The sequence below is a fragment of the Cebus imitator genome, unplaced genomic scaffold (assembly GCF_001604975.1).
Source record: "Cebus imitator isolate Cc_AM_T3 unplaced genomic scaffold, Cebus_imitator-1.0 Scaffold68, whole genome shotgun sequence".
NCBI lineage: Eukaryota > Metazoa > Chordata > Mammalia > Primates > Cebidae > Cebus > Cebus imitator.
In genome coordinates this window covers 9,474,401-9,496,048 of record NW_016107383.1, presented here as the reverse complement: position 1 = coordinate 9,496,048, position 21,648 = coordinate 9,474,401, and the positions used below count along the sequence as shown (strand labels likewise).

The 21,648-nt window shown below is 42.7% G+C and overlaps 1 protein-coding gene across 1 annotated transcript in view; it reads left to right on the top strand.

Annotated features, from left to right (window-relative positions):
• The window catches only part of FBXO32 (F-box protein 32), a 40,910-nt gene that overhangs the window by 4,027 nt on the left and 15,235 nt on the right, over window positions 1–21,648 (top strand). The window contains exons 2-4 of the mRNA XM_017530735.2: window positions 2,704–2,816; window positions 4,303–4,352; window positions 5,562–5,654. Of these exons, the coding sequence (XP_017386224.1) occupies window positions 2,704–2,816; window positions 4,303–4,352; window positions 5,562–5,654 (256 nt within the window). The remainder of the gene's footprint in view (window positions 1–2,703; window positions 2,817–4,302; window positions 4,353–5,561; window positions 5,655–21,648) is intronic.

The window sequence follows — 21,648 nt, the reverse complement described above, 5'->3', positions numbered from 1 at the left end:
CCAATGCTACAATTCCTAAATGGTGGTGGTTTTTCTTGTTAAAAATTTCAGTTGTAATTTTCCATTGGCTTTGCATTTCCTTGAAAAGGACACAATTGGACTCTCAAAATAGCCTCTAACTGAATATATTATTGCTTAAAAGAAAACACATAAGTAGGCAACACAAATAAACCCCATAGCCCTTCTTTCCAGGCCCTATCTCCGGAATCCAAAACCTAGTACCAAGTGAAAAGGATAGGGTTTCTCTTTGGTTCAAACTTTTCTACATTCTACAGTGAGAGAACATCATCAATTATGTAAAATTCTTTCTAAACTGGCTTTTGAAATGAGTCACTCAGCCTTAAAGCAGGTTATTGTAGCTTCTGAGGAAGTGAGTGCGCCAGTTCCTTTGAAGAATGTTTTCAATTGGAAAAGAATAAGATGAAATATAAATATTTGAACTTGCAAAGTCATGATCACAATCTATGGCCTGGGCTGGGCAAATCTGCTGCCGGACCTTAAATGTTGTCACTGAGACTAAGACAGCCTCATTTTATGATTGTCTTATGTGTGGATTTATACTGTAGGTTTTTGTTGTTGGGGGGGGTGTGTGTGTTCTTTCAAAGTAAGCCTTCGTGTGGTATTTTTGCACATAAAATGTTCTAGCTTGGCTTTCTAAAGCTGTTCTCAGCTGTGGTACATCGTGGACCACTCAAATGACCTTCTATCTTTTGCCCTTTTTTTCTAGGCGTTGATTGAAATGTCTTAAGTTAGCCTCAGGGACTCAGTTCTGCTCTTTGTTCTGTCCCTCTTTTCCTTCTGACCTTGGAGCAGATAATCAACTGGTCAGTAATTCTGTACCCCTGTAGTCATGCAAGGAGACAGAAACACACTCATGTGTTAGACAAAGCCTGGCCCAAAACACTCAACCTTGGCTTGCTTTTGAAAGTGCGTCTGAGAGGACGTTTCTGCAGGACTCTATCTGAGACCTAAAAATATCCTGTTTCCCTGAATGAACAGGAGAATGCTATTGAGTTTAGTAGGAAACTCAATAAATGGTATGAAGCATGGCCTTAAGAAGGAAGATTAACAAATGATTATTTATCAAGTTTGTCCTGAAAGATCCAGAAAAGCAGCACTGAGTATATTGTTGGAGATGTCGCATGGAAGCATATTAGCAAGATACTTATCCTAATCAAAGTGCTACTTGAGAGACTATTGTCTTAATAACAAAAAGATACTGGAAATTGCTTCAAATCTTCTCTTCTCTTCTACCATTTACACAATGCCAAGGAAATAGAGAAGTGCAGATGTACATAATTGTACCCAACAGATGTATATCCAAAAAAGATAGAAATCAAATTACACTTTAAATTCAGCAGAGAAACTCAGAAAATTGAAGGAGTATGAAATATCAGTGGTATAGCCAAAAAAAAAAACAAAAAAAACCCTAATTTATGTTTTACCAGTTGGCATTATAAATCCTGTTTTACATACTTCGTGGGGGTTGAGGGAGTTGGGAAACCTATCTTACCATCATACCTCAGTGTTTCTCCTGCATTCTGTCTGTGAAAATTATTCAGAGATTTACTTGGAAGTTACACTGTATACAATAGCTCTTTACCCCTCAAATGATCGCTCAGCACACTGAAGGAAATAAGCGCCCACGTTGAAGCTGCCCATCCTTCAAACACCTGTGAATTAGGCAGGGCCATCCAGTGTCTGTTCAGCCCTTATAAAGTTATCAATTATAAGTTTACCTTGTTTAGTCACGGGTCTTCACCTCGCAGCACGATGCCTAGTGTGTGTCGGTCCAGGCACTACCTAAAACTTAAGCAGCTGGCGCTCTACACTAAGCATCTCCTAGACATGGAGTTTATAAGTCAGATTTTTGTAAACATGATCATGTTTTAAAGACATGTTAGGAGGATGCTACTTAAAAGCAGCCTGGGTCTACTTTAAATGGATGAATTGTACAGTATGTGAAGTTTATCTCAATGAAGCTTTTTTTTTTTTTAAGAAGCAGCAGCAGCTTGGGGTAGATGCTTTTGCAAAATGAAGGCATTGTGTAGTACATGATGTCAGTAATCAGCCCTCCCCCATCCGTCATTTTTGTTTAAAGTAATATTGTAGTTCTCTGCATTGCTCTTAGTTGAAGAGTAGAGTGCTGTATTTCAAATTACAATGCAAGGCACTGTTAGGGAATTCAAAAGAAGTAGAAGCCCCCATCCCTGCCTTCCACACAGATGTGAAAATGTTTCATCCTGAAGGGGAAGTCTGTGCCTGTATAGACTTTTTTTTTTTTTTTTTTTTTTTTTTAGATGGAGTCTCACTCTGTTGCCCAGGCTGGTGTACAGTGGCATGATCTCGGCTCACTGCAACCTCCGCCTCCTGGGTTCAAGCAATTCTCTGCCTCAGCCACCATGCCCAGCTAATTTTTGTATTTTTAGTAGAGACAGGGTTTCACCATTTGGCCAGGCTGGTCTTGAACTTCTGTCCTTGTGACAGGAGTCACGACCTCCTCAGCCTCCCTAAGTGCTGGGATTACAAGCGTGAGCCACCACCCCTGGCTGACTTATTTTTGAGTGATCATTTTATTGTTTTATTTTGTTTGAGAAGCCTGTATGTTTGTTTGTTTTATAACTCACGAAGTTATTTATAGAAACAACTCAGGTTCATGTATAGCTTTTACATCTCATCTTCTTTGTCTTCTGTTATTCATAGTTACTGCAACAAGGAGGTATACAATAAGGAGAATCTTTTCAACAGCCTGAACTATGATGTTGCAGCCAAGAAGAGAAAGAAGGACATGCTGAATAGCAAAACCAAAACTCAGTGTAAGCCACTTGTTTTGCACTTAAGAAAAAAGCTGTTTGAAGATAGTTATGATTGGTTCTTGGAGGGAAAAAAAAATAACACCTCCCATGTCACACATCTGCCTCAATGTTTTACTGTGTCACTGACAAAGGTTACTGGGATCCTAACACTCAGAAACCTGGCTGTGCATTTTACAAGCAAGATTAACATGTTCTTTACAGTCTTGTTTGTAAAAGTCAGTTGCTAGTTGAGGGCTTTTTTTCCTGCTAGTCATTTGCATTTGATATAGGTTATTTTATAGTGATAGGGTCAGCCAAATCAGTTCCAGTGTGTACTTTTATCTTGAATTCTTTCGAGGCTTTGAAAATAGATTTTTCTCCCTCTTTCCTTGTATAAATCGTATTAACATTTCTAGATACTATATGTAAGTATCAGCAGAGAGTATAAAGTTTTGTTAATCAGCAGTAATTACAGGTTATTTTATCTGTAATGCATGTTTTCCTCATGCTATCTGTTTGATTTCTACTTTTCATGTCCTTATATAAGTTTCAGGTTTGGCATTTAAAATAAACTTGTACTTGAGTATTAGTGGTTTTTGTTGTTTTTGTTTTAATTTGGAGCTTTGTAAAAAAACGAAAAATTTTTTTTGAGACAGAGTCTTGCACTGTCGCCCAGGCTGGAGTGCAGTGGCATGATCTCAGCTCACTGCAACCTCTGCCTCCTGGGTTTAAGCGATTCCCATGCCTCAGCCTCCTGAGTAGCTGGGATGATAGGTGCCTGTCGCCATACACGGCTAATTTTTGTGTTTTTAGTAGAGACGGGGTTTTGCCATGCTACCCAGACTGGTCTCAAACTCCAGGGCTCATGCGATCCGCCCACCTCTGTTCACAGCATGTGACTCATTCTGTCAAAACCTAATTTCTTTTTATTTCTTTTTTTTTTTGGAGGTAGGGGACAGAGTCTCCCTCTGTCGCCCAGGCTGGAGTGCAGGGGCACAATCTCGGCTCACTGAAACCTCTGCCTCCCAGGTTCAAGTGATTCTCCTACCTCAGCCTCCCAAGTAGCTGGGATTACAGGCACCCACCACTACGCCTGGCTAATTTTTGTATTTTTAGAAGAGATGGGGTTTCACCATGTTGGCCAGGCTTGTCTGAAACTCCTGACCTCTAGTGATCTGCCTGCCTCCACCTCCCAAACTACAGGGATTACAGGTGTGAGCCACTGCACCCAGCCTGTAATTTCTTATGACATAAGGTTTTAGAAAAAAAATAGTAATTTGGAGCTTTGGTGTATGAAATCTGGCTAGCAAAGATTTAGAGTGCTTCAGACCAAGCAACTGATAGCCTCAGTATTTCTACACTGCAGAAATGAAGCACTTGAAACTTCTTAGGTTGTTAGTAGAGTCATTATCTTTTGTCAAAACTTTTTAAACTTTGGAATAAATGAAATGAAATGTTTTAAATCTTGGGCAAATCTTAAAGTTGTGTGTTCTTTTTGCCTCTATAGATTTCCACCAAGAAAAATGGATCTATGTTCACAAAGGAAGCACGAAAGAGGTGAGCCTCCATCCATTACTAAACAGTCATGCTAAGCCTTGTCCCTTCCTGATAGCATTGGGAGGAATATGGTAGGGAGGGGGATTACTTCAAATCGTGAGTGTCTTCTTGGACGTGGGACGTGATAGCTATTAGTCTACTATCCAGCCAACCGTCAGAGTTTGGGACAACAGAGAGAGAAAGAAGCAAAAGTCACTAAATGGACCCTCTAGTCGTTGAATGAGATTATGTATGTAAAAGTGCTTTATAAAGATTCACGTGCCCATCTCAAAGATATTATTATATTGCCCTGGGTTTTGTCTCAGGGCAGTGTCTCCCTTTTGTTCTAAGATCTCTTTGGGCTTCAACTCAGTTAAATTTCAGTACTGGAAGGGCTAATCACTAAATATAGTAGAAGTTGCCAGTGCCTGCTCAGTGTGACGTGGAAGGGGACAAGACATAATAACCACATTTGTATGGCACTCTATAGAGCCCTTTTATGTATATTTTCTCTCCACGCAGGCATTTGCTAAAATAACTGGGATATAGGCAATATGGAAGAATTTCTATCACTGTCAGGGACCTTGGCAAACATCTAGTTCTCTCTGTGATTTGAGGCCCAGAGGAGGTCAGTGGTATTCCCAAGACCACCCAGATACTCTGAGCAGAGCTGGGACTATGAACCAGCAGTCTATACTCCCAATTCCCCGTGTGTTCTTAAGTGAAAGATCAAAACTTCTTTTACTTCCTCCCAAAACCTTAAAAACACTTTTGATGATCACAATGAGAAAAGCACTATTGGTATAAGGCAAGGTGGTGACACAGTTGATTCAAGTAGGTCTAATTCTCTTCCCAAGAGTACGTTACTGTCAACCATCATGACATCCCATATCCCATACCCTGCTCCCAATCTTTTCTTAATAAGCAATTACTTGCTTTTCCAGACTAATGTGTGGAAAAATCATAAGCAAGGTCCCAAATGGTGTAAGTCACAAAAAGGGGGATTTTAACATGTGAGGGGCTGCCTGGGGCAGCTGCTGGCTGGGTTACCCATCTCGGTGGCTCTCAAGGGCTTGTGGGTAAGGGAAAGAAGCCAGTGCCCCAGGTCACCTAAGATGGGCATCAAGCTCATGCGGCAAACTCCAGTTGGGTTGTTCTAACTGGCCCATTCTGACACAGATGACCTCTGCATGGCAGGAGTAACTTCTGTGCCTTTGTTTTCACGTTCAGCGCCATGGATATTGTACTCTGGGGGAAGCTTTCAACAGACTGGACTTCTCAACTGCCATTCTGGATTCCAGACGATTTAACTACGTGGTCCGGGTAAGGCTCAAACGCCTAAAGGCTCACCCTGGCTCCTTCTCAAGTTGAATCATCTCTTTGGGTTGTCTTGAAGTAGTTTCCCCAAAAAATAACTTTTTAGGACCCTAAGAATTTTGAGGCAAGCAGAAGACAGATCCTGCAACCTCTTTCTTTCTTTTTTTTTTTTTTTTTTTTTTTTTTTTTTTTACACTTTAAGTTATTGTGCACATGTACAGAACATGCAGGTTTGTTACATAGGTATACACGTGCCATGGTAGTTTGCTGCATCCCTCACCCCATCATCTACATTAAATATTTCTCCTAATGCTATCCTTCCCTAGCCCCTCACCCCCTGTTATCCCTAATCTCTTTCTTCTTCAATATACTTCAGGTTCTTAAATGGGTCCTACTAGGATGTCCCTGAGATTGGCCAGGATGGTCAAGGGCTGCCGTAATACCCCAGTGAGTCAGTTAGTGAGCCTCTCTCTTGAGGTGAAATTTCATGCCAAGCCCCTTTCAAGCCCGCCCTGAGGATACAGGGGAATGTGTCACAGGCAGCACTGGCCCTGGCAACAGCCTTAGCAAGACAGAATTCAACAGGAAGCAAGCCCTAGAGCACTTTGGCCTGTTTCAAAACCCTACCCTCTGACTGTTCTCACCATCTCCCTCTTGTCCCACTTCAGCTGACTCGGGGGGCCTGGGGCGGGCGGTGAGGCACTCTCAGATAAGGCCACAAAACTGGCTGAGTTAAAGCACTTCCATGTTTCTTGCCAGTGGGTCCCTTCCACCCCCATGTAATAACGGTATTCAGTCCCGTGTCCACCTAAAGCTTAAAACTGCTTGTTTTGGCCAGGCACAGTGGCTCACGCCTATAATCCCAGCACTTTGGGAGACCAAGACAGGTGAATCACCTGAGGTCAGGAGTTCGAGACCAGCCTGGGCAACATGGTGAAACTCCATCTCTACTAAAGATACAAGAAAATTAGCTGGGCATGGTGGTGCACACCTGTAATCCCAGCTACTTAGAAGGCTGAGGCAGGAGAGTCACTTGAACCCAGGAGGCAGAGGTTGCAGTGAGCTGAGATCGTGCCATTGCACTCCAGCCTGGGCAACAGGAGCAAGACTCCATCTAAAAAAAAAAAAAAAAAAGATCTCTTGTTTAGATCTGTTGCTTTCCATTTTAAACCTTATTCTGGAAAAAAAAAAAAAAGGTTAATAAGCTTTAGCAAAATATTAATGATGAAGGTAGTAAAGCAAATCAGCTTAACCATGGGATATGGGTCTATCACGTTATTGATGATTTTTCATTGGTTTACTCTTTTGTTCCCCCTGCCCACACTCCAGAGCTCCCTTGTATACTTTTGTCAGCAGTTCAACCTGGGAGGTAGCAGCTGTTTGGGTTTTAGGCTCTGAAGTAGGGAAATTTCCCCCTGTGGGTGTGGGTTGGTTTGGTTTTTATTTTCTTTTTCCTGGGTTGTTGTGCTTCTCAGTGCCGTGTTACTGAGTCAGATGATTACAGAGGCTCAGCCAGGGTGATGACATTCAAGGCCCCTTGAGACCTGGATCCTTCACCTGTCATCTGGGCAGATGCAGGCTTGGCTGTCCAAAGTGACCTGATAAAAACCCAGGCCTGCAAGGAGCAGGTTAGGAGCTGTGAGCTGAGCCACGTAAGCAGGTCCATTCACTCCAGCTAAGCTCTTCTTCCAATCCAAAAGGGATAAAAATAAGAGACCTTCTTGGGTGAAATGTTCATGCCATTCAGTGTGACTCTGCAAGTTCATGGAGGTCACCTAGTCCTCCTAGGGCCCACAAACTAGTCTACACTGGTTGGAAACAGGCCCAGGGTGATCTGGAAACTTCCGTTGCTAAGAATACGAATAGTTTCCATCTTCTAGGTATTAGAGGAAGACACTTAGATCTGATGTCTTATTACAGACTGATCTTCAAAATGGTCAGTTTTTAGATGGTCTTCCTTTCTGCCTGCTTTTTTTTTTTTTTTTTTTTTTAACAAGAAATAAAGCAAAGGAACACGCATCGGGATAGTGATAATCTATTTCATACATGATAATCTATTTCATGTATGTTAGTTTTCACCTTTTATCTTTTCAATAACCCTATAAAATGTGGGTGCTTTTATGATCTCTCTGTAAACAAATGGCCGTACAGCAAGATAAAATGACTTGTCCACAGTCACAAAGAGATGAAATCAAGATTTGAAATCTGGGCAGTCTTAGAACCAACACTTTTAACTGCTACCATAGTTCTCTGTGAGCAGCCGATCTGAAGTAAAACAGCCTGAGGGCAGGTCCCAGCTCCACTGATTTCAAACTGTCTCAGCCTTCCTAAGACTTGGTTTTCTTCTCTATAAGAAGGACTTACCTCAGCTTTCCAGGGTAGCTGGGGAAACTCAGTGATGTAAACAGAAGCACTTTGCAGCCTAGAATCTGCTGTGCAAAGCCAGCCACTAATGTTTATTATTGCCTACTTACCAAAATTATTGATTTCCCCCTAAAATGCCTTTTCAACTGAGTTAATTAAAATGTTTTCTACTTTTAAAAAAAAACAGTTGGCGAATCTGACACTTGATCGAGACTCAGCACAGTGAACGCTAAGAGTATCTAATTGTAAAATACATCATGGGCATTTTGCTTTAAATAACCTTAGAAAAACTGCTGAATGCTTTCAAAGTTGTTAGGTTCAGAAATAGTGGAAAAATATTTCTATTTTGCAAAGAACAAATTTTTCCCCATCACTATTAGAGACCTCCATAATTTGAGAAATAATATGTTATTTTTATAAAGAACTTAAAAACATTTTAATGATAGCCACTGTGTTTTGAGGTTTTCCTTCTTAGAAACTCAATATACTTCTCAGACATTCTTATCCTTAAACCAACTCTCAAAGTAGCTTGCCAGTATATCATCCCCATCTTCTACTTGACCTAATGGTGTTTAAATGGTACAGTGATTACTGGTTTCACTAAGGAGCTAAACCAATTTTAAGGGCCATTTGGAAAAAAAAAAAAAAAAAACGTTTAAAGCCTTGAGAGCCAAATACATTTTCTGAAAATCTGTTACGTTCATGCTGGTTGCCATCTTCCAAAAAAGACATGCAGAGGTAATAAAAGAGATGGCTAGCACTACTATCTCAAAATGTTATCGTTTTTATCACTCAGCATGAAAATTTCATGGAATGTGTCGAGTCAGAAGATTTTTTACTGTAACTTGGAAAGATGTCTATATAACATTTGTACATCATTTTCACTGGCTTCAAGCTATATACGTTGGCCCTGCTCCCTCGTCTACACAGCCCCAGTGACATAAAGACAGTTCTAGCTATGTGTTTTAAAGAAGATTTCACATCTCTAGATGCAGCAACCTGCCGATTTGTGGAAGGACATTTAAAAAATAGTTTACCCTACACCTCAAGACCAATACATTTTGGAAATTCTCATGGGGAGCTAGAGAGGATTCCAGAGGCTGAGCCAGTCAGACTGGAAGTTTGTAACCTTGACGAGGTGAGTGCCAACCAACCAGGTCACAGAGAGGTCAGAGGATCAAGTGAGACTTGAGCATCAAGTCGACCCGGAGAAAGTTTCAGAGGCCACTACCCACTTAATGGCTCTAAAGTGAGCCTGCTATGACCCCAGTGGTCCTTACACATTTGAATCACCTTTGAAGCTTAGACTACAGAAGCCCACCTCTAGAGCTTCCGATTTAATTAATTGAAGGTGGTACCCAGGCATTGCTACTTTTAAAATACCTGCCTGGTGATCCCAACCAGTTTTCAAGTTTACGAACCAGCTCAGAAACTACTTTGGAGCCTAGATATTACACTTTGCTTATTAAGGAGAATTTTTAAATGAAGTGCTGAGACATTAAGCTCTAGATATGACTTCTGGGCGTGTACTGAGGTCCATCAGGAATTTAGTGATGCAAAGAGGACAGCCCCTTCTCTATTCCAGCTCAGAGTTTGAAGCTTCTTTTTTGTGGTGCCTTCTGCAAATTAATCACTTTACTTCTCTAAACTGTAAAACTAGGATAGGCATACCTGTATTGAAGCATTTTTATGAGAATGAAAAAATAAAATGTAAAAATAAAGGCTACGGGTGTGAAAGTGTTATATAAATTTCAAAATGCAATGTAACTTACTTTTCAGAAAATTAAGTAGGATTTTAGCATATGCAACCATCTTTCAAGGGTGATTGAAACCTGAAGCCTCCATTCATAGACCAGATACAGTTGGGGGTAGAGATTTGCCTGTTTGCAGTGGGACTTTTGAGGTCCTTAGAATGGTTATATATTTTTTAAATCTTTATATTCTCTTCAGTGAGAATATATATATAATTTATATATAATATAAATATAAATCTTTATATTCTCTTCAGAGGCTCAATGACAGAAAACACCAACATTTACCCAAATAACTGCCCCTCTTCCCCTGGTCCCTAGTGAGTCACTGGAGAAACTGCATTATCAGGATAAGATGAAATTAAGAAAAAAACTGGGCAGTACCTTAAAAAATATGACTTTAAAAGGGCAGAAAAGCAACTGTTATAGAGTATCTGTTATTGCTGAGTACAGTGTTATACAGAGCTTGAACTTGAACTCAAACACATACTCCTCTAAAACCTGTATTATTTTCTCCAGGCCCTACCACTAGCCAGTGAGGGAAACAGATGAAATAGTTATGACTCTGTCTTGAAAGTCTGCAGCAGGGGTCGCAAACTTCTAGCCCTCAGCTCAGTAGCCTGCTGCCTATTTTTATATGCCCCAAGAACTAAGAATGATTTGCATGTTTTTCAATGTTTTAAAACATTGAAAGGAGTATAATATTTTATGATACATGGAAATTATGTACAGTTCAAATTTCAGTATCCATAAAGTTTTATTAGAACACAGCTATGCTCATTCATTAGATATCATCTATGGCTATTTTTGTGCAAAAATGGCAGAGTTGGGTTCAGAGTTGAGCAACAGAAAGCTTATAGCCTGCGAGCCTAAAATATTTACTATCTGGATCTTTACAGAAAAAAAAATTATTGCCCCCTACCGTATAGTCTAACTGATAGCATGAGAAGTATGCATTAAAAGAAATTGGGGTAGTGGCTCATACCAGTAATCCCAGCACTTTGGGAAGCCAAGGCAGGTGGATCACCTGAGGTCAGGAGTTCGAGACCAGCCCGGGCAACATGGAGAAACCCTGTCTCTACTAAAAATTCAAAATTAGCCAGATGTGGTAGCATATGCCTGTAATCCCAGCTACTCAGGAGGCTGAAGCAGGAGAATCACTTGAACCTGGGAGACGGAGGTTGCACTGAGCTGAGATCACGCCACTGCACTCCAGTCTGGGCAACAGAGGCTGTTGTTTTAAAAACTCTGTCTCAAAAAATATATATAAGATCATCGAAGCGTGTTGCCACGAGCTGGTTATGATGATCCTGGGCACGCCTCACTCACCCATCTGTAAAATGGAAATCATGACACTAGCAGCCTGCTCCTAGATATGATGAGGGCTAAATAAGCTAGCCAGTTGATGTGGGTTAATCATGCATAGTAAGAAGTTTATAAACACTAGTGATGGCTAGAAAAGCTTCATTTAAATATGGCTAGAAAAGGAGATTGGACAGACTTGAGAAGAAGCTTTGAGTGTGAGGCTACATTATCTAGTACGCAGGAGGAAGCCACTGGGGAAAAAAAAAAAAAGGAAAAAAAAAAAAAAACAAGAAACAGAGCACCTTAGCCAAGCAGTGGAGTCGAAAGTCATGACTTCCAACAGGCTCTGGTATTCCCAGACGCCATCAACCAGCAAATTATAAATCTGTTACACTGTGGTTTACAAATTCCATCTTTGTATATCTACACCTTTGATAGGCACAGTCAGGCTGCAGAGTAGGCAAATGTTGTTAACCCATTTTAGAGGTAAGGAAGCAGAGGCCAGGGAACTGGGTGATTTGCACAAGGCCTGCCCAGGAAAGGATGTGGAATAAAGGCAGGACACCTGAGCCTGCTTTTGCAACTCCTGCTTCAGTGCTCTCTCCTTTCGACGGCATTGCTTAGAGGGCAAAATGCAAAATGGAGCCTGCCTTTTATCATCACTAAAATATTTGCACACATGCTCTCACAGGAGAGGGCCTTAATGCCAGAATGACCTTTGAGCTGATCACTCCTAGCTCTCTCTATGGGATGAGAATGAGCCCAACTATACAGTAACTGTAGCTGCCATTCACCGCCCAGGAAAGTCATGGAGAACTTGAGCACCAGTTTTCTCACTGGAGTAAACTAACCCATATGTGCTAGTGGATCAAGAAGGACAAATAGAAGCTTGCAACCCCAGTTTCTTTGTCCCTCTGCAGCAGAGCATCACAACCTAAACTGATGTATGTTCTTGTTTTTCTCCTGCATTACCACCCTAAGTGTATTTGAATGTTCCCAGCAAGTTACTGCATTCCTACCACCCCTGAAAGCATTTTCCAAAAACATGTTTTAGTTTAAGTTGACTGGCGGTTTGGCAAACAAAAGGCTGGAATATGGCACGATGAGTCAAATTTAAACCCAATGGCTTAAATTAAGGGCATGCTGTTGCCAAGCCCTTGGTGGGCCTTCAATGTGCATCAGCAGCCTGGCTCCTTCACACAGGCTTCTCTGCCACAGTGACCTTGGATTCACTAAAGGCTGTACAGGTGGTGGCCTTCCTCTGATGGAGGGTGGCCCCGGCCACCTGGGTTTCAAACTGGTGCTATCTGGGATGGAGGAAAGGCCAACCACTGTAGCAGCAATAAAGTCAAAAGAGCAAAGCCACGGGCCCATTTGAAAATGATGTACAGGGCCAGGCATAGTGGCTCACCTGTAATCCCAGCACTCTGGGAGGCCATGACAGGCAGATCACCTGAGGTCGGGAGTTCGAGACCAACCCGACCAAGATGGTGAAACCCCATCTCTACTAAAAATACAAAAATTAGCTGGGCCGGTGACACACTGCTGTAGTCCCAGCTACTCTGGAGGCTGAGACACGAGAACGCTTGAACCCAGGATGCAGAGGTCATAGTGAGCCAAGATCAGGTCACTGCACTCCAGCCTGAGTAACAGAGGGAGACTCTGTCTCAAAAAATAAAAATAAAAGAAATAGAAAAAGGAAAAGAAGTGATGCACAGAAATGAGTGTGACCCCACCCTTCTGAAACTTCATAGCATATCTGCCTGTACCACAACTTGGTACTGGGGGCATTAACTTTGAGGGTACAGGGTGGATCCTTCAATGACTGGTGGTTAAACTGCTAGTGATTTCACCGGAGGAAGTCTACATCCCTTGGGATTTTTGGCTTTAGAAGTGGGGGATACTCACAGACAGGGGGACATGGCCACAGAATTGGAGGGGGCTGTGCAGAAAAAGGGGGCCACCTGAAGAAGTGGGAGATGCCCACACCACCCCAGAAGTAGGAAGGAACCCACAGAAATGGGGGCTCCCAAAGAAGAGGGAAAGACAAAGAGACTAGAGCGTATGGTCCTAATAGTACAAAATAACCTAAGCATGCACTCTCAATTTATGCATACTCATAAATTCACTTATCACTCATATACCTCTAAAAGATGCCAGTCATGATGTCTACCCTGCAGTGTTGCTGTGAGAATGAAATTGAATTGCAATCTGGAAAATGCTGTAGAACTGCACGTGGTATGTGATAACATTCAATGAGTGGAGTAGTTGTTGTTGCTCTTGTCATCAATGTTAGGTACCTTATGCTGGGCATGAGAAAATACACAAAGATTAAAGATGACATAAAATACTGCAATTTCTGTTTTATTATTTCTCTACCTGATTTTCTTTCCAGTACCACTTTGGAGACTGCTGGATCCAAAGTGTGCCCATTTTGTATAATTTTCTTTCCTTGAGGACTTGGGATCTAAACCTATACCACCAGTATCCAGCAAAGTTTTCTAACAAAATTCTACCTAAGCATCTAGGCTCCATCAGGGGCTTATACCGTGGGATGTGCCAAATTGGGCAGGTGAGCTGGGTTTTCAGTGCCAATACCACAGACCTTTTCTCATCCAAGGAGAGATGCTCTTGAGAGTATTTACACTGTGCTCTGAGTATCTGGGCCCCAGAATCTGAAGGCCTCATGCATCCACTAAAGGACGAGGTCTCCGATGGCAAGGAGTGGGAATTGACCACATCCTCCCGCTAGGTCTGCATACATGGCAGATTGCTTCAAGCGAATGCTTTTGAATCCCTGTACAGGTATTTCTGTATTGGGCCTGAACACCCAGTGTTGCCGTAGCCACTTGAGAATCATATCAGATCTGGCCCCTGCTTGTCAGGTACTTCTGGGCTACTCTGGGGGACAAAGTCTAACTATTCAAATGGCAAGTTGAATTAGTACAGTCTAGGAGCATTGGAGATGGCTTCTTGAAAGAGGTAGAACCTGAAATTCTCCTTCTTTGAAGGATGGCCAGGATTTGGCCAGATGGAGAGGCAAGTGGAAGTCTTTGCAGGACAAGCGATGTAAGCAGAACCTGGAAATGGGAACAAATGACTGTAGGTCAGGGGCCAATGGCAATGTGACATTCAGCCTCATAAAACCATAGGGCAGAGGTAAAGGTTGCTGGAATAGAAGGGAGCTCAGTTTGAGGAAGATCACCAAGCCAAACATCGCTGTTCAGATTGACGCAATGGGGAATAAACTGCCATTGTCAATTCACAAGTAACCAGGGCCAGGTGTGGTGGCTCACGCCTGTAATCCCAACACCTTGGGAGGCTGAGGCAGGTGGATCACTTAAGGGGAGGAGTTCGAGACCAGCCTAGCCAACATGGTGAAACCCCATCTCTACTAAAAATACAAAACAGCCGAGCATGTTGGCAGGCACCTGTAGTCCCAGCTACTCAAAAGGCTGGGGCAGGAGAATCACTTGAACCTGAAAGGTGGAGGTTGCAGTAAGCTGAGCTCACACCACTGCACTCCAACCACTGCACTCCAGCCTGCGCAACAGAGCAAGACTCCATCTCAAAAAAAAGTAACCAGGATAGGTGAAAGATGAAGTGGCAATTTTCTCTCTTCTGAGAATACAATTAATGCATGTAAACTTGGCTCTCCTTATTATTTTAACTGCCTCCATTAGAGAGCTGTTTCACTTGCAAATAATATTTACCTGATCTTGACATGCCTGCAGATTATTAATGTCGCTGAAATTTTTTTCTCTTTCAACCTGTCAGTGTTCAAGCTCAAAGTCAGAACAAGACTTTCCAGGTTTTTAATCTCTGTTATCCATTGAGTAAATAAGGGTCTTGGAAGTGCCCAGCACTCAGAGCAGGGAGAGGCACTGCCTAGTGTAACTAAGGGTTTATTCTAGAAGATGCAGCCTTCCTATAGATGGTCACTTGACTTGGATATTGAGCATGTGAGACACAGCAGGGCTGCTTGAGGCTGGGACTCATTTCTGCCTTTGATGACTCTGGGAGATTTTCCAGGTAGACATATACCTCATACTATAGCACCCACTGTCATATGAGATAGAGGAATTTGGGGATAAATTGTGTTCTTATTCTTAACAATTCTCTCTGGAATGATAGAGTATGCTTAGGCAACAGCCTTGTGGTTTTGTCCTTTGAAACTAACAGGTAGAGGAAGCTGCTATTTTTGTTGATGCTTCTGAAAGCCCACATGTTTACTGTGCCTCCAGACCTCAGGCTGCTTGCCCTTCTGCAAAGGGATTGAGATATGTTTACATTCTAAGTCATTGACTCCTAGGCCCATGCCACCCCTGGGGCATCAGTCTGGAACCAGTCCCCATATAGCCAGATTGTCCACCATTGACCTGGATATGTCATTTGACCATCATGAGCCGCCTCATCTATAGCAGGAGGAAATTTGTGTAAACTGTTTCCTGGGTCCCTTTCAGCTACAACACTCTTAGATTAAAAAAAGACAAATGTATGTTTAAAAAAAAAAAAAAAAAAAACACTATTTTCTGGGTGCAGAGGCTCACACCTGTAATCCCAGAACTTCAGGAGGCTGAGGCGGGTGGATCACGAGGTCAGGAGATCGAGACCATCCTGGGCAACATGGTGAAACCCCATCTCTACTAAAAATACAAATATTAGCCAGGCGTGGTGGCACATGCTTGTAATCCCAGCTACTTGGGAGGCTGAGGCAGGAGAATCTCTTGAACCAGGGAGCCAGAGGTTGCAGTGAGCCGAGATTGTGCCGCTGCACTCCAGCCTGGTGACAGAGTGAGACTCCGTCTTAAAAAAAAAAAAAAAACACATACACACTATTTATTTAGTGCTTACCATGTGCCAGGCTGGGGTAAAATGGGAAACAGGACAACACTTGCTGTCTTGAGGGCTCCATCCTAATTAGCCAATCAGCAAGTAAGTGAACAAGACCAATTCAGATATGCATAAATGGAACAGTAAAGAATGATGAAACCATCGTAAGGTAAAGATGGCCACAGGGAGGTTTTCGCACAGGATGGCCAGGGCAGGGCTCTCTGAGCCCGGGGCCGGCCACATTTGAACTGAGACCTAAGAGATGGGATGGAGCCGAGAATGTAAAGATGTGGCAGAGGCAAAGGCCTGGAGGTGAGAATGAACTTGGCCTATTTGAGAAACCAATAGCCTGTGTAGCCAGGGCAGAATGAATTTATGCAAATTAGGCTGGAAAAAAATGCAGAAACCAGATCAGGCAGAACCTTGCCAGTCACAGTAAGGAGCTTGAGTTTTTTCCTATGTGCAAAGGGAAGCCATTAGAGGATTTTAAGCAAAGAAGTAATGTGAACTGATGGATTTTTAAAACGATGAATGCTATGCTAAAATAAACTGCAGGGAAGCCTGCTCTTTACACGAGTGCAGTGAGCTAGGAGGGAAATCTCCCTTCTGCCCATTTATCTTGCACACACCACTTCAAACTTTAGTTGATATCCACTCTGAGAGTTGCTATATGATATTGCTTGCAACTAGATGTTTCTCCTACTCATTGCCTCCAGAACTAGCATGAGCCAAAGCTAAAGGGCAGGATGTGGTTTCAGCATGCAGTGACCACCATCCCTCCCTCCAGTAGCTCAGAGCCATTCCTGGTACTGCATGGCTCGTCACTGCAGATCCTGCCGGATGCCCAGAGTGCCCACACAATAATGACACCATGGAATTCCAGAGGAGCCGAGAAGCCTCCTCCTCCTTCCCCTTCCCTCCCCCTGCCTCTCTTTAAACATAGCCACAAGTTACTGGCACCTGGGCTAAACTTTGCCCAGTCAAAAACAAGCAGCCACTTCCAAAGAAGACATTTTCCTCTGTTCTCTTTTTCTCTTGTGGCTAGGGGCAAAGAATCCAATTGGCTAAGTCATCTTGGTACACAGATTGCTAGATACAAACCGACTTTCCTAGCCACACAGCTCTCCTAACACAAATAATAAATACGGGTTACACGAGATGACACGCCGATAATCCCAACACTTTGGGAGGCTGAGGTAAGCAGATCAGCTGAGGTCAGGAGTTCAAGAGCAATGTGGCCAATATGGCAAAACCCAATCTCTACTAAAAATACAAAAACTAGCAGGGTGTGGTGGCGGGGACCTGGAATCCCAGCTACTCGGGAGGCTGAGGCAGGACAATCACTTGAACCTGGGAGGCGGAGGTTGCAGTGAGCCAAGATTGCGCCATTTTGCTCTAGCCTGGGTGACAGAGTGAGACTCTGTCTCAAAAATAAAAAAATTTAAAAATCGGTAAATTCTGCTCTCTCCACTACCAGTTCCATACATCACTACCTAGTAGTTCTGGGCCTATAGAGTGATGCTGATATGGAAAGCAGACCCAGCGGTTTACCCAGAGCAATCGCCTCATCCTAAATGTGCTGTTAGCACTTTCTGGCCATTATCGTGCCCTTAATATTAAAAGTTGATTACCAGTCACACCATGATATATAAAATTTCTAGACTCTGTTTCCCCAGGACATAACAATAAATGGTATTGCTCTCATTTTTGGACTAAAATTTGGCCCTCCACGTAAATCAATGAGGCTTGACAACCTGAAGTCCTGAAACTATCACAATACGTGTTCTGCCAGGCACAGTGGCCCATGCCTGCAATCCCAGCACTTCTCAAGGCTGAAACAGGAGGATCACTTGATCCCACAAGTGCGAGGCCAGCCTGGGTAACATAGCAAGACCCTGTTTCTACAAAATAGAAAGATTAACCCGGTATAGTGGTGTGCCCCTGTGGTCCCAGCTACTTGGGAGACTGAGATGTGAAGATAACCTGAGCCTCAGAGGTAAAGGCAGCAGTGAGCCATGACTGTGCCACTGCACTCCAGCCTAGGCGACACAGTGAGATTTGTCACAAAAAAAAAAAGGAAGGAAGGAAGGGAGGGAGGGAGGGAGGGAGGGGAAGGAAAGAAAATGTGTTCTCTGTTAAACCTATCTGGGCTCAAGTCCTGGCTGTACCATTTGCTACTGCTGGTATGGCTTTAGATGAATACTCCTCTGAGCCTCAATACCCTCACTGGTTAAATGGAGAACCTACCTCATTTGGTGGTTGTTGATGATAAACAAGATTACACCTGTACAGTGCTTAGCGCGGTTGATGACACATAGTAAGCACCTTATTGTTGTTAGCAAAATAAGACTCTATGGTAGATAACACTATGCAAGTCATAAAATGTATCAGCGTTAACTTTTCTCAACAGATAGGGTGCTATTAAATGAATCACCAGCATAGTAAAATGACAGAAAGGAATATTACAGTGTAAAAGCATTTATGCATTTGTTTGACAACAGGCACAATTGAAATACAGTGATTCTGAAGGTCTTTAAATGGGTTGTACTTTGCCTTGTTAACTCACTATTTCCTGACTGGCAATAATTTTACTTAGTAATGCTCTGTGTTATGGTAAAAGCTAATGATAATAATGTATCGAGTATATTCTTTGTACCAGGCATGGTTATAAGTGCTATGTGAACACATTTAATCTTCACAGCAACTTTGAAGCAGGTTCTATTACTGTGTATATTTTACAGATGGGAAAACTGAGGGAGACAGTTCAAGTCTGGAGCCCTCATTCTTAAACTCTATGATATATACCAGAAATTCTATGATATAGCCTAGGTGCTAAATCTGGCCCTCCACCTGCTTTTTTAAATAAAGTTTTATTGGAACACACCCATGCCCACTCATTTACACATTGTGTAGAGCTGTTTCTATGTTATAGCTGCAGGGTGGAGTAGTTGCTAAAGAGACCATGTGGCCCACAAACCTTAAAACGCCTGCTCTCTGGTGCTTTACAGAAAAAGTTTGCCAACCCCTGATGTCAACTTTAAACTCGCAAAAAGACTGGAGTTTAGAAGGGAAAGAAATAATACCTAATAATAAAAATGCCTATGTTTAGTATTTACCATGGATTTATACATATTTATCTCACTTAATTCTCATAAGAATCCTGTGAAGTAAATAGTCTTTTTATTTCCATGTTAGAAATGAAGAATCTGGAGTTCAGAGGGATTAAATGACTTACACTGTAGGCTGGAGAGCAAACTCCATGAGTCTAGGGATCATGTGTCTTCATCATCATGTCCCTGTCACCTACCACGATGCTAGGACAGGGTGGACACTCAGAAAATAATTGCTAAATGAATGACAGTTACAAAGGTCACCCAGCTAGAGAATCCAGGTCTTCTTCTATTCCAGAGTTCTTTCTCCTGCCTCCACAGCTGTCTGACAGTTTGAAAAAAAAAAAAAAAAAAAAAAGGCTGTTGGGGGGGCTACTTTCCTTTGAGGTAGAATGAAGCACAGATTGGTTAACATGTCATTATGCTGTCAGTTGACAAATTTTTGCTATTACCTCCTTCTCCTTAGTCAGAGAAGATAATCAGACCAAAAGGCGGTTCGTTTCTCCTCCAATGCACAGTCACGGCGTTGAAAGTTTACTTGTCCTTGTGATTGGTGCATATTTAGACAAGATTAAAACTGACACCCTCATGAGATGGTAGTCACATGGAATCTGGGTTTTGGATGGATTTCAGGCAGAGCTCTGGCTGTCTTCCTCCCAACCCCTTGCCCCACCTCCTACCCAGTGATGAGTCACAGTACACAGCCGATTACCCTTCAAGAGCTGACCCAAGGCTTTTGTTTTCTTTCATCTTGCTTCATGTCGGTCATGTGAGGATCAGAGTATTAATAGAACATCGCCTCGGCCTTCTGAATCTTGCTGTTGGTCAGGGAGATACATGAAAGGTTTGGCCAGTCCCTTTGTGCCATTTTCACTCCTTTGTTGACTATCACATGCTGGTTGGTGGCAAAGCTAAACCACAGCATTTGGTGTGCTCACCACCCATGGCCATGGTCTCTACTGGTGTTTTGATTTCCTGCCTCTTTTAGCAGACACTCAGTGATCTCCTGACTTCCAATTAGATCGCCAGTACTAACTGTAACAAACCACCTCCTCCTCCCAGTCAGCTAGCCTCATCCCTCCCTGCATGTGGAAAAGATACAGAAGCCAGGGAGAAAAAGGAGTTTGGTTTAGGAGTGTTCATATATATATATATATATATATATATATATATATGTAAGTAAAATTACATTCAGGAAATTAAAAGTCTGTGTGTGGTTTAACAGGCTCCTGAGGGGCTGCATGGGGACAAAAATGTTATAGAAATGCCATGGAAGCAGAGATGCTCTGAACTGCCTAGGGCCTTGATCCAGAAGTTTCCATTCTCCTCTGCAACCCAATTTTTAACATTTCATTTTGCATGCTCAATAAACACTGAGCATGACACTGGGGTGGGTGCTGGAATTACTCAGCCTTGATTCCAGCACCCACCACAGTGTCATGCTCAGTGTTTATTGACCTGAAGTCAAGTTGGGCTGAGACCTGGCCAGGAGATGAAACTCTCTTGGAAAGTTTCCTCGGAACAGAGATCCTAGCTTCAATGTAAAGGAGGGGTCTCGGTTCCCTATGTCTCATCTATTGAGTCTCAGGCTAGATATTACCACAGTTGTTCTTGCGTCAACCTAATAGTTTTCTCTGGGGGCCTGGTGGGTTCTCATGAAGTTAATTATTTTCACTTTACATCAACCTCTTTTGTTATTTAAGTCTTTGAAAGAATGACGTGTGTCCTTTTACTTTCCTGTGTTGGATGGAGTCTGCTGAGTCCTCACTGGTTGTAGAGTGACTCTTAAGATGGGTCTCTTGAGCCTCACTTTGCTCATCTGTTAAGTGGGTTGAATTAGATGGTCTCTAAGACTCCTTCCAGTCTAAAGTTTCATTTTTCAACAATAGAATCTTTGTGGGTTTTTTATTTTTATTTTTCGAGATGGAGTCTTGCTCTGTTGCCGAGGCTGGAGTACAAGGGCGTAATCTCGGCTCACTGCAACCTCTACCTCCAGGGTGCAAGCAATTCTCCTGTCTCAGCTTCCCAAGTAGCTGGGATTACAGACATTTGCCACCACGCCCAGCTAATTTTTTTTATTTTTAGTAGAGATGGGGTTTCACCACATTGGCCAGGCTTGTCTCAAACTCCTGACCTCAAGTGATCCACCTGCCTTGGCCTCCCAAAGTGCTGAGATTACAGGCATGAGCCACTGTGCCTGGTCTTTATTTGTTTTTTAATCTTTCCACGTGGGTAAAGAATTTTGCTATGGAAGGAAAGAACGATTGGACTAAGTATGCACTAACTTCAGTTATTATCTTCATTTACTTTTGGCAATTGTGGGGGTGATGGGAGTGGGGACACTCTTTTTCAACAAACAAACTGGCCGGGCACAGTGGCTCACACCTATAATTCCAGCATTTGGGGAGGCCAAGGTGGGTGGATCGCCTGAGGTCAGGAGTTCGAGAGCAGCCTGGTCAACGTGGCAAAACCTCGTCTCTACTAAAAATACAAAAAGAAACATTAGCCAGGCATGGTGGCATATGCCTGTAATCCCAACTACTCAGGAGGCTGAGGCAGGAGAATCACTTGAACTCAGGAGGTGGAGGTTGCAGTGAGCCATGATCGCACCATTGCACTCCAGCCTGGGCAACAAAG